At 41.7% G+C, this 13,277-nt stretch overlaps 1 protein-coding gene across 1 annotated transcript in view; it reads left to right on the top strand.

Moving 5' to 3' along the window:
* FAM13C (family with sequence similarity 13 member C) overlaps positions 1-13,277 on the top strand; it is a 53,023-nt gene that overhangs the window by 4,264 nt on the left and 35,482 nt on the right. The window contains exons 2-4 of the mRNA XM_054382424.1: positions 815-871; positions 2,911-3,103; positions 8,215-8,336. Of these exons, the coding sequence (XP_054238399.1) occupies positions 815-871; positions 2,911-3,103; positions 8,215-8,336 (372 nt within the window). The remainder of the gene's footprint in view (positions 1-814; positions 872-2,910; positions 3,104-8,214; positions 8,337-13,277) is intronic.

Genomic DNA, 13,277 nt, shown 5'->3' with positions numbered 1-13,277 from the left:
CATAATAAAGAGAGTCTTCTGCCAACAAACTTCAGACCACCCAGGCCTGATTAGCACGTGTGCTCTGTGAGTAGGAACAGAGGGTGAGGAGTCCAAAAGGGGGGGGGTGTGTGTGTGTGTGTATTTGTTAGGGCTGTATGTATACATATGCATGTTTGTTTGAAGTAGGACTGCTCCTAGGCTTTGCAGTTATATCATTCCACAAGGTTCAACCATGCTCCATGATATTGTGTTCAACAATGAGGGGTTAGCATACTTATCCAGACTTCTCCTTGCTTAGGCAGCCTTATGACAGTTCTGGTGTTTGTAATTTAATGGGATGTAATTGATTAGGATTCTTCAGGCATATTAAAATAATTCCACAGTGTTCACTTTTTAAGGCTAACAATCACTTTTGAAGTTATTTGGGGATTCTTTTTCCTGCTGCATGTAGAATGACTGCTCTACTATAGTTAATATAAAACACCCTCAAGTAATTATTTATATATTTGTATTTATATAAAAATGTGGAGCCATTAAAACATTGAATCTTTTGTAATTTTCCTGTAATGTTTGTGGTAAAATCTGAAATCTTTTTCATCCTTATTTCCATTGGGCTGAAAACTATGTATCAACTTACGCATGCTTGACAACTCAAATCCTTTTCTTTCTCTGAAATTTAGACTATCATGGAGCAGCTATGGCACTAAATGACCCCAACTAAGGTGTGAGAAGGAGAAATTTGTTTATATTTCGAGCTACACTGTCATGCTATTAAAAGCTAAATTTCTCCAGCTGGCAGAATATCAGCAATTATCTTGTATCCATTTTCAAGGTGTGACGGGGATTCAGACTCTGTATATGAAGATCAAGCAGGCAGCTCCAGCTCCAGGTATTCTACTGTATATTTTTTTCTGAAATCCATTGGGAGCAAATAAAGCTGTCAGGATGCCTCTGCTAAAGCATTAGAAAGAAACATTTATTCTCAAGGGAATGCAGAATTTTGGGGGTATTACATGCTGTAAGGCTATTAGTATTTCAGGGAAATGCATATTTGTCTTTTATTCTTTTGCTTAAACAGTATTAATTACTGTTATTATGTGAGTAAATACGTTATGGTTTGTCTTCTTAACTGTGTTCATACTATCATTCAGATGCAGCTCTGATGCAGAAGGCATGGGCAGCAATGGTGTTTAATTCCATAGGCACCCTGCAAGCATCCATCTGGGCACTGATGGGCCACAGATGGAAAGTGAATTTGGCATCTCATAACCCTTAGGAGAAAATGCTGGATTAGCAAATCATGCTTTCTAAAAGAAATCACAGGGGGGCTTAATTCAATCATCCCTTATCCCCTCAGTTGTGGAAGTTTCATACCAGGAGACAGGTCATCTCTCAACAAACCATTAGGGTTTTACCAGCTGAAGCTAACATCTGAAATTCCACCTGCAACCTAAGCAAAAGCCGCGGATTTTGGAGCGGTAATGCCAATCTGCTCATCCTGTCAACTAAGCAGGCAGTCTCACATACTGCATTGCAGTAGCTTTCTTAATGGTGCCAGGGAGATGCCAATGGAAGGCATTACAGCAGACTAAGTAGGACTAGTGAAGTCTTAGGATAGGTTGCACTCTGTAGGCTAGGTGGAGATTGATTGCATCCAGGAGCAACAGTGTTCTTTTAAAGCACCAGATGTACTGTTGTACGGGAGGAACTTTTCTCTAAACTGGGAGCCTACTTTCTGTGCTTTGTCCAAAAGTACAAGATCCTGCATCCCAAATCCAGGGTGGGTGCAGAGTGGGTTGAGATCACCTCTGAAGAAACAGCCCTGGGAGTAGTGATTGATGAGAAGCTTAATGTGAGCTGTAGTGCAATCGTGCATCACAGAAGGCATACTGTATTCTAGGCTACATCAAGGAGTGTGGCCAGTAGGGCAAGAGAGGTGATTCCCTTTACACTGTTCTTGTGAAACCTCACCTCAAATATTTCATCCAGTTCTGGTGGCCCATCATAAGAAGGACACAGAGTTATTGAAGCAAGTCCAAAGGAGGACCACAAAGATGATCTGAGGGTTGGAACACCTCTGCTATGAGGATAGGCTGAGGGAGCTAAGGTTGTACAGCCTAGAGAAGACAAGACTCTGGGGGGACCTTAGAGCTGCCTTCCAATACCTGAAGAGATCCTATAGGAAGGCTGGAGAGGGACTTTTCAGAAGGGTGTCTAGCAACAGGACAAGGGGGAATGGTTTGAAGCTGAGGGAGAGTAGCTTTAGAATGGATCTTAGGAAGAAGTTCTTCAGTATGAGGGTGGTGAGACTCTGGAATAAGTTGCCCAGGGAGGTTGTGGATGTCTCCTCCCTGGGGATGTTCAAAGCCAGTTTGGATGAGGCCTTGAGCAGCTGAATCTAGTTGAGAGGTGTCCCTGCCCATGTCAGGGAGGATGCAGTGGATGATCTCTGAGGTCCCTTCCAACCTAAGCCCTTTTTTTTGATTCTGTGCAAAGTCCCACAAAACAGTTACTGTCAGGAGGACAGTTCAACTGTAGGGAATAATTATGGAATGTGATGGCATTTTTGTGAGATTATAACTGACTGTGGATCATTGAATGGGTAGAGGTCTTCTGCATGAAAAAAGACAGTTTCAGAATAAGACACTTTCAGATTTTATTTGGTGAGTATGAACTAAAAGGCTGAAGCTAAAACGTGCCTCTAAAATTAGTCTTATTTAATGACCCCACTGTTAAGTTTGTAATAATACTAAGAGTAGTTTAGCTTGGGATTTGACAGTGAACGGAGTAATGCTACTAACATATGCAGTTTGATGTGAAGACTACTCAACTTGGTAAAATTCAGAACTTGTTGCTGTTATTCCTTCAGAATGTTCTGATATATCTCTGAAGTCCTGTCTGATGAATTTCAATATTATTTTCTTACAGAGATGATGAAAACAAAGAAAATTATCCAGACAACACTGCTGTCTTAGAGGAAAGGCCTTGGCAAGATACTCAGCAGCACAAGCAACAGACTGTAATTGACTACATTCTAAAGCCTGAAATGGGAAACTTAAAGCTAAGAAAACCTAAGCCCATTGCAAAGCTAGAAAATGGAAAAAGCCACGAGGAAAGCCAGGTAAAGAACTAAACTTACCAAGGGTAGGTTTATTGCATAATGTCTGAGGAAACATACCTTTTGAAATGCAAAGTAGGACTCCCAGTCTTCCATGGTGTGACTAAGACCCCACAATAAACTAATCTGATGTTCAGAGACCTGGAGATCTGGAACCTTCCTGCAGTAACAGACAATTTCATTCAGCCAGGGAATAGCAGACAGGGGTGTGTTGCAGCTGCTGTCAGAGTGACTGGAGAACATAGCTGAAGATATGCAAATATCTCTCTAATTTAGAATTCCCGTGACTTCTTGCCCTGAATCTTGGTAGTTGTAGCACTTGATTAGACTTTTTTTTCATTTGACCAAATATCACTTCTGCTGGTATTTTGGCTGCCAACTGAGAATTTTCATACTTTATCTTACTTTCTGCTTTTTTGTCCTCACTTTTAAATAATAAATCTATTCCAATCTATTGTAGTACCAGTGTGTTTGCCAACAGGCTTCCCGGGTTGACCTGAAAGGGCAGAACTGTAACTTTTCTGAAGGCTGTAAAAGAAGACCATAGCATAGGAAAGACATTGAGGTACTGGACTATGTCCAGAGAAGAGCAATAAGGCTGGTGAGAGCTTTGGAGGGCATGGCATATGAGGAGTGGATGAGGGAGACGGGGTTGTTTAGTCTGGAGAAGAGAAGGCTAAGGAGAGATCTTATTGCTCTCTACAGCTACCTGAAAGGAGATTGGAGTGAGGCTGGTGTTGGTCTCTTCTCCCAAGTAAATAGGGATAGGACCAGAGGAAACGGGTTGAAGTTGTGCCAGAGGACGTTTAGGTGGACATTCGGGAAAACTTCTTTACTGAGAGAGTGGTGAGGCATTGGAACAGGCTGCCCGTGGAGGTGGTGGAGTTGCCGTCCCTGGAGGTGTTAGAAAAGTGTCTAGATGTGGTTTTGCAACAACAAAATATTTAGTGTTCATGGTAGTTGGGTTATGGTTGGACTCGATCTTAAAGATCTTTTCCAGCCTTAATGATTCTGTGATTCTAAGACTAGAAATGGAGAAGCATCTGTGTCTGTCTGTGGAGGTACATTGATGTATACACTCTAGAGTTACCACCTCCCAGCAGCTGCTGGAAGCACCTGTGTGCTTCCCAAGTCATGTCTCGTGTGTAGTGCAAAGGACAGAGCTCCAGTCCAGGTTTAACGCCTCAGCTAGGAATATTTTCTAACCAAGACAGCTGATGTGAACATTAGTAGATTGGCAGCCTGCAGTAGGCACAAGGCCTGTCCTCTGTAAATGCAGATGCCTGTATTTACATCTCTTCTTTGCTGTGTAATGCATTTGGCTATTTTCTGTCTCCCCTCCCTACTTTGTGGATAGAAATTTGCAGGACACTTTCTAAAGTGCTCTGAACCCATCATAGACAGGAATTATTTTGGTCCATTTTTTTCAAATTTAGAATGGGAATTCATCATTTTGGATGCATGTCTTACCTTCTAAGTGAGGAACATCCTTTTAAATCTCATAAGAAAAAGTAAAAGGAAATTGCATCCCAATGGTAGCGTCACAGTCTCTTTCAGAATATCAGCAGAAACTCTTGCCCTAATCTTCATACATGATTGTGTGGATTTCACCCCTCAAATGAAATAATTACTGTCTGATTGATTGATTAATTTTAGTTGTATTGTGTTACTAGGAAATATTTATAGGTTGTAGGGAGATGAGGTATTCATGTTTATCAGCAGATAAGAAAAACGGTAGGAAAATTGTTCCTATGAAGAGCAAGTGGAAGAGTATCTGGAAGTCATAAACAGGGCAAGATCTGTCTCATAGATCGTTTGTTGCTCTTGCAGTTATTTCCCAGCCTCCTATCTGCCTGTTCCTTGTGTATGTCATACCTGTATCTCTAACCTAGGTGAAGCTAACATAGCCCAGACTTGCTGCTCTATGGTATTTTACATGGCTTGAAGTGGTTAGTTGATGTCCTTTCACAGGAAACTTTTTGAGCGTGTAATTAGAGTGCCATAAAATACCAATGCAACTTATATATCTGGCCTCTGGAAGGAAAAACAGTGTCAGGCAGATAATTTTCACATGACTCAAGGACTTAAATTAGGAAAGACAAAAGCAATCCTGAGCCCCCACACTACCCGTTGCTCCCATCTCTGATACACGAGGTAGGATGTGTAAGGCACCATTTTATCTCACCTTTGATGGGAGTACTTGAAAGATGAGGGCTGGTGTAGAGCTTGAGTGTAATATGTAATGTAAACACAAATCAAACATCTCTCCATAACAGGAACTCCACTCATTCATAGAGAGAACTGTATCCTAGTACCATTAAAGACTGTTTGAAGGTTATCCTGTATCTGCACTGAATTCAGTGGTGCTTTCTGGAGCAAGAGTTTGCCACTTGGAATGGTTTGCAAAACGAAGCTGTTTTGGAGAAAGCATCTGCCAAGCCATTAATTTCACACAGCCTTCATTCTCATGAGTAAGGATGTGCATACTCCTTGACCCCAAGTGCTTGCCTTGCTGCATCTGCAGCTCCCTCGAGGGCTTTTGTTATGAAAAAAAAGCAAACATCTGGCTCCTGGCTTTGTTAATGGTGCCTACACAAAACAAGACTGTGCTTGAAGGAGAGCTCTGTGATGGGTTTGTTTCTGTGTGTGGGTTCTCACTGAGATTCTTGGTGTATTATGACCTCTTAAACCTTATTGCAGCTGTTTCTGTCAGCAGCCCTAGTTGTGAACTGGTAGCAATTTCTTCTCTCCACTTTGAAGCTAAAAGCAAAGTGCAGCTGTGTTGATTTTAGTAGATGTTTATATGTATAGGGCAGGTTGCTATTATCTGGAAAAGTGAGCCAGACTGCTGTGCAACTGCATATGCCTCCCTTTTGTGAAGCACGGTACCAGTGAGATAAATGATGTACTTAAAAGCAGATGATGTTCAGCTGATAAGTAGCAAGATCTGAGCATGTGCATTTATGAAAGAAAAGTATGATGCACTGCACATAGTGATTAAATTGTTCATCCTTATTTTACTGATTTTTTTTTTTTTTTGCTACGAGTGCTTTTCCAACAGATTCCTCACTTCCCCAACCTGACTTCTCTGTGACAACAGAAAGAAACTGTAACAGTCCTGCAGTGACAGTATCTCTTTCAAAGGAAATACTACCTGCTCAGATGTGCTATGAGCCCATGAGTTGTTTTTGTTTGTTTATATGATTGATTGATTCAGAAAATTGTTCCTTTAAAATTGGAATAGGCTGTTTGGTGATAAATAGGTTTGCTTCATGTGTTGGAAGGTTTAAAGCCTGTTTGGGAACCAATTTTGTGTTCCTTTCTGTTATTGAGAATCCAGGGGATTTCCATTGTAGAAAGGTCACTGAGAGGAAACAGATCACTGTGTTCTAGTAGAGGAAAGATGGCCAACTTGGGTTTTTTTGCTTCACAAGGCTCTCAGTCTGCTGAAGTGTGATTCCTGTGCCTCTGATTTTTTTCACACGAGTGTAGTGTTGTGGCCATGTACCCTAGGTCTTCGTGAAGAAAAAGTTGTTCAATTTACAGTGACAACAGGATGAAGTCTAATAAAAGTGCAGTACCAAGTGACTTCACTTATCAGCTCATAAAATAACACTAGAATAAAGGTGTACCTTGGGTTTGCAGGCAGTCATTTCTTTGAGGTCAGGAGCTGGGGATGGGTCAGCTGTAGCCTTTCCAAAGTATGGGAAGAAATGCAGTCTGCTGGAATGTGATTGCAGTGTTGTAGTCTGGCTACAGCTTGAGCTTTCCTTAAGCTTTCATGAGCTTCTTTAGCAATTCTATAATGTTAATCTATAGAAAATCAAATTAATTAGGATTTATTTGACTTCAGGAGGTGAGGAAACATATGGTCAGAACATACTCTGGGGAGCCAGTGTGAGAACAGATGGTGAGGAATGGAGAGTCTGCTTTCCTTGCCCAATCTTTTCTACTGTCACTCACCTTTTATGCACTGTCATCAATATAAATTATTAAATGAGTCATTCTCAAATTCCTCATTAATACTGAGACATACTTATATAATGACACTAAACATGCTATCTAAAATGCAGAGACAGTAAAAGTTCTGTTTTACAGTCATATTATGAAGGTAAATGACTAGAAAAATGTATTGGTGGCTTGACAATCAATGCTAGAGATGGGAATGTGGGAATTTGCTGCAAGAAATTTTGATTCTGAGTATAAATTAAATGGGAAAATTGCATGTGTTTTAAAGAACTGCCAGTAATTTGACATTGAAAACCCAGGCCCAGGTTAGAAATGGGCAATAGTGCTTTTTTTGGTTTGGTTTTGGTTTTTTTTTTTTTTCAGCTGTTCTAGTTTTTCCATAACTATTTTAACACTATCTTCACTTAGTTGTATAAAAATGATCATATGTTCTTGGGGACAGAACAGGTTAATACCACAGTGGTCTGATAACTACCAGGTAGAATAGACATTTCCCTTATTCATTCTCAGAGTCTCCTATAAGGACAGGGTTACGTTTTGCTGGGTACCAGACATTCCTCAATTTGTTGGACTAAATTGGCTTTTTTGATTTTATGTGTGGCAAGTTGGCTAATGTGACTTTTTCCCCTCAGTGCCCTTCAGTCTTGCAGTAATATTCTATTGACAAAGCTATGCATGTGCTAGGGACGGAAAAGAGCAAAAGGAAAAATAAAACTCATTAAACCTTACAAATCTTCTTTAAGTGAAATGCATTTCTGATGATGTCTGAGTCATAAAATATTACTGACATGTGAGTAAATAATTGCTAAGTAAATGTGGATGTATACATAAAAAAAAAGAAAAAAAAGGTGGCACCCCTTAGCTCAGAAGCTGACATCTGTTATCTAAATAATAAACAGAAAATGTAAGTTATAGTCTGTTTTGGTTTCAAAAAATATTGTACAGAGAAAGAAGATGCTACTTGGTTCAGAACCTTTTCTAGTCTGTGTTTTCCAGTTGTTTCCAGATGATTACCAAAAAATAACAAAGAACCACCATTAGTATCTTGTCTCATGGAGCTTTTTTTTGTAAAGCAAGGTATTCAGCTAAGCCTGATTTGTATTGTCAGGACAGTCAACTTTTTTTTCCTTTCTTTCTTTGTGCAGGAGCTGGAAAGTGCATTGCCTGGCCTCTCAGAGCAGCAGGGGAAAGCTGGATCATCAGCTAATGACTGCACACAGAACATGGCTTTAAAATGCCAGGAAGCAGTTGTAAGATTGCAACCAGGGTAAGCCTTGGGATAAGACAACACATTTCACTTCTGATTAGCTGTAGGATAGGCTTTTCTGTTTGCTGCCTTTTGTATAAAACACTCAAGACTCCTGGCTCTCATTTGCAGTTGTATTCTGTCTTTATATGGCTAGAACTGTTTGGAGAAAGTGAAAGGGATGAAGATAAGAATGCAAATTTAATCATTATTTAAACCCCTTATATTTCAAACAGGAAGAATATCTTCAGTTCAGAAAGATTCAGTTCCTCCGTGCCAAGTTTCAGAACTATCTTGGCAGTTCTTTGTACCTCAGTGCTGACTTGCCTCATTCTTTCTCAGAGCTGTATTCTCACTGAGAAATGGAAATGGGAACCCAAACACCTGATTGTAGCATGGGTCTGCATTTATTTATGGTTGACATATGGAGTTCATTGCCTCCAAGGTCTGTTTCAAATCAGGACAAGGTTAACAGTGACAGTTGCTACACCATGGTAGATTTAGATTGGGTGTTAGGGACAAGTTCTTTACTGTGAGTGCAGTGGAACACTGGAACAGGTTGCCCAGGGAGGTAGTTGAGGCCCCATCCCTAGAGATATTTAAGGTGAGGCTTGAGAAGGCTCTGGGCAACCTAATCTAGTTGAAGGTGCCCCTGCTTTCTGCAGAGGGGGATGGGCTATGTGACCTTTTGAGCTCCCTTCCAACCCAAACCATTCTAGTGTGAGGTGTGCCTGCCCATGGCAGGGGGGTTGGAAGTAGATGATCCTTGTGGTCCCTTCCAACCCTGACTGATTCTATGATTATTATTTTTTTGAGGGAGTACTTTTATTTTATGATAAACACAGAAATAATGAATGAAAAATGTTATTTGGATTTGAGGAATATGGAAGAACAGACTTGATACAGAGGTTTACAATCAGAAGAATGAGAATACTGTCTTGTTCCCAGTGAAGCTATGCCTGACCTGTGAATCAAGGCTTTTAATTGCAAGAGGTGTTTATCATTACAGAATCACAGAATGTTAGGGGTTATAAGTGACCTCAAGAGATCATCCAGTCCAACCCCGCTGCCAGAGCAGGAACACCTAGAGGTCACATAGGAACACATTGAGATGGGTTTTGAATGTAGGAGATTCCACAACTTCTCTGGGCAGCCTGTTTTAGGGCTTTATAACTCTCTGAAAAAGTTTTTCCTTATGTTCATGTGGAACCTCCCCTGTTCCAGCTTCCACCCATTGTCCCTTGTCCTGTCATTGGACATCACTGACAAGAGCCTGGCTACATCCTCCCGGCACTTGCCCTTCACATCTTTATGAACATGAATGAGGTCACCTCTCAGTGAGGTCACTCTCAGTCTTCTCCAAGCTCAGGAGACCCAGCTCCCTCAGCTTTCCGTCATAAGTAAGATATTCCACTTCACTTGTCATATTTGTGGCTCTGTGCTGGACTCCCTCAAGAAGTTCCCTGAGGTCCTTCTTGAACTGAGGGGCCCAGAACTGAACACAATATTCCAGATGTGCCCTGATCAGGACAGATGAACCTCTCTCAACCTACTAACCACACCCCTTCTATTACATCCCCAAATGCCATTGGCCTTCTTAGCTACAAGGACACATTGCTGGCTCATGGTCATCATGTTGTCCACCCCTACACTGTTCTACAACAGATCAGCCCCCAAGCTATACAGGTCCATGAGGCTGTTCTTTCCCAGATGCACAACTCTACCCCTTGTCCTTATTGGATTTCATTCCATTTCTCCCCACCCAACTCTCCAGCCTGTCCAGGTCTGGCTGATAAATCATCCATAATTTATGACCATCAGTATCAATTTAGACTGTGAAATGACATCTACATGAATGGAAATCTTTACTTTTTATTTACAAGAACATAAATTTCTAATATTATTGCTCATGATTACATTGAATACTGCTCTAGTCATTGTGTGTAGTTGGGTTTGGGTAAGTGTGTGACCTAATCTGCACCTTGGGAACAAAAATTTATATGCAGGCCCCATGAATAAATGTTACAATAAAGAGAACTGCCTTTTTTTTTTTTTTTTTTTTTAACCAGAACTGCCTGTTTTTTTAACAGAGAATAGGGAAGTCATTATGGAACAATACAAATGATTGCAGAAATCTGGTCTTACTGATTGCCCTGTCAAAGCAATCAGCAAAACTACTGTACTTTGCAGAGCTGTGTACACGGTCACCTGAAGAGGATGGTATTTCTTCAGATACCTGTTACACAGAGAGCAGGCAGAAATGTGGGACTCCTGGGTAGTGGGAATCTCATTTTTTCAGAGAGGATTGCAATCTAAGTCAGTATGGGAACTACACTTTGGAATTAAGTTTTGTGCCAAAGAAAAATTCCTAGAAGTTATCCTTCATCCCCATTCCCATAAATAAAAAGCGAGTGGAGTGGTCCCTGGTTTGGTCTTTAATTTCTGCAGAGGCTGTAGGGTGGCAATTACAGAATCACAGAATTGTCAGGGTTGGAAGGGACCTGAAGGATCATCTAGTTCCAACCCCCCCTGCCATGGGCAGGGACACCTCACACTAGATCAGGTTGCCCAGAGCCACATTCAGCCTGGCCTTAAGAACATCCAGCGATGGTGCTTCCACCACCTTCCTTGCCAACCTGTTCCAGTGTCTCACTACCCTCATGGTGAACACCTTCTTCCTAACATCCAATCTAAATCTACCCTCTAGCTTGGATCCATTTCCTCTCATCCTATCACTACCTGACACCCTAAAAAGTCTCTCACCTTCTTCTAGGCCCCCTTAAGATACTGGAAGGCCACAGTAAGGTCTCCTTGGAGCTTTGTCTTCTCCAAACTGAACAGCCCCAACTCTCTCAGCCTGTCCTCATAGGAGAGGAGCTCCAGCCCTCTGATCATCCTTATGGCCCTTCTCTGGACATGTTCCAGCCCACCCACATCTTTCTTGTAATAGGGGTTCTAGAACTGGATACCTGGACAGTACTCCAGGTGGGGTCAAAACTATGACTGTTCTCCAGGAAAACTGATAATCCCAGGAGCCCTGGCTTCTCCTGAATCCTAGGCTCAGTCAGAGTCTTGCAGGGTTTCTGTGCTCACCTGAAAAAGCCACTTGTGAGGCTTTCAGTGTTTAACCTTTCAGGGCAATTAGCTTCTGAGAGTGCACTTCAGGTGGGGACTGTTGTAGTTTCCACACTTTCTGATGAACAGTTACAACTCAGGGATGTGTGGGAAGGAGCAGGGAAGCTGCAGAAGTGCTGATGTCTTCGCACCCTACGCGGGTGAGGTAGAGCTTGTGAGTCTGCGTTCCCACAAGGGTGGCCAGGTGAGCAGGGGGATCAAACTTGGCCAGATTCCTTCCAAGTCCTGCCTCAGACCTGGTGACAATTCATTGTGGCTGTTATGTGTCTGCAAATAGCTCTTTGTCAGCAAGTTGGGATTTGCTGATGGAACGCTGCTTTGCTGGGAAGTGACTGAACGGTTCCTAAGAACGGTTTCTTCAGGAATCTTGGTGTTAAAATATTGATGCTTATGGTTCCAGTGATACTTGTATCAAAGCATGGGAACACTTTGGGAAACTTTTGGGTCATAATGCACTTAAATGGGGGTGGGGGGCACTTAAATGGGTGGGGTGGGGGGGTGGGAAGGGTGGAGTGTGGGGAGAGGACATGGGCAAAAATAAATTAGTATCTTACTGTAACCCAAGTAAGGACTGTGCCTGGTGAGCACTCATAATAAGAAAAATCAGTGTGGCTGTCCACAAACCAGCCTTTATGAACTGCTGTGTTTGGTGAGACAGGCACTGCTACCCTGGCTCTCTTGCTGGCTGCTGTGCTGCTCCAGCATTCAGGGACTAACTGGGGAGTAGCCTAGGAGGTATCCAAACAGCCTTGGACCATTAATGGTGTTTCTTTCCTTACAAGTGTGCACTTTATGTTCATCCAAAAGCCTATTGCATTTCTGCATTGCTTTGAAAGGACTCTTATGCATGTTTTCAAAGCATTCACCTGCAGTCCTGTATTAAGGTATGACTGTATTTTAATTTCACAATGCCTTTTGCTGTTGATGAAAGTCTCAGAAAGAACCGTTTTGCTTTCTTGGCACTGAGGTATGTTGGTTGTGGGGTCTGCCTTTCTGTGAACTCATGTGATGTAACCTTAGGCTAAGCTCACATCAGTCCTCTGGTGGGGTACTGAGACTGTTCTTTCTGAGCTGTTCACCTGGTAGGCCACCCTCATGGTGGGAAGAGTAAAACTAATCACCATACTGGAGACAGGAAAGAATTACTGGGCCAGGACAGGCTGCAAGTGAATCTGGAAAAGGGGTTTCATCCCACAGGACAGCGTATGGTTTGCTTGACAGGATTTGTCCTGGCATTGCTAATGCATAAACTGGCCCAAGGCACTGAGCACATGTGGCATTGCAGTGCATAAACAGGAAAGTCTCCTAAGGATGGGACTAGTGTAAGCCAGGGCTGGACTGGATCGAAACCTGTAAATTACAGAATGCAATGCTCCTTTCTGAGCTCGGTCTGAGAAGTAAGAAGTGAATTGACTTAAGTTTTTTAAAAAGCATTTTTCCAAATATTTTAAATAATGTGGTTTTATTTGAATTTGATACAAGTTTAGAAGTGATACAATGCATAATTCAATAACTGACATGTTATGGTCTGGTTTTTAAACAACACAGTTCTCATGCAAATTGATCTTCCCCTTGAAGTGTGGTAGGAGCTCTATTATGATAACTTCTGTTGGTTTGGGGGTTTTTTTGTTGTTGGTTTGGAGTTTTTTGTCTTGTTTGTTTTTATTTTGGTGGGCTGGTTGGTTTGTTTGGTGCATTTTCTTTTTCTTTGTTTTTGTTTGTGGTTGTTATTGTTCTTTTCCTGTTATGTCCATAAGCTTCAAGTGCACATGTTACTGGGTTGAGTCTTTGTCATGTGTCTGCAGGACAGGAGAATTCTTCCAAAGT

The sequence above is a fragment of the Indicator indicator genome, chromosome 7 (genome assembly GCF_027791375.1).
Source record: "Indicator indicator isolate 239-I01 chromosome 7, UM_Iind_1.1, whole genome shotgun sequence".
NCBI lineage: Eukaryota > Metazoa > Chordata > Aves > Piciformes > Indicatoridae > Indicator > Indicator indicator.
This window is presented reverse-complemented; position numbering and strand designations above follow the sequence as displayed.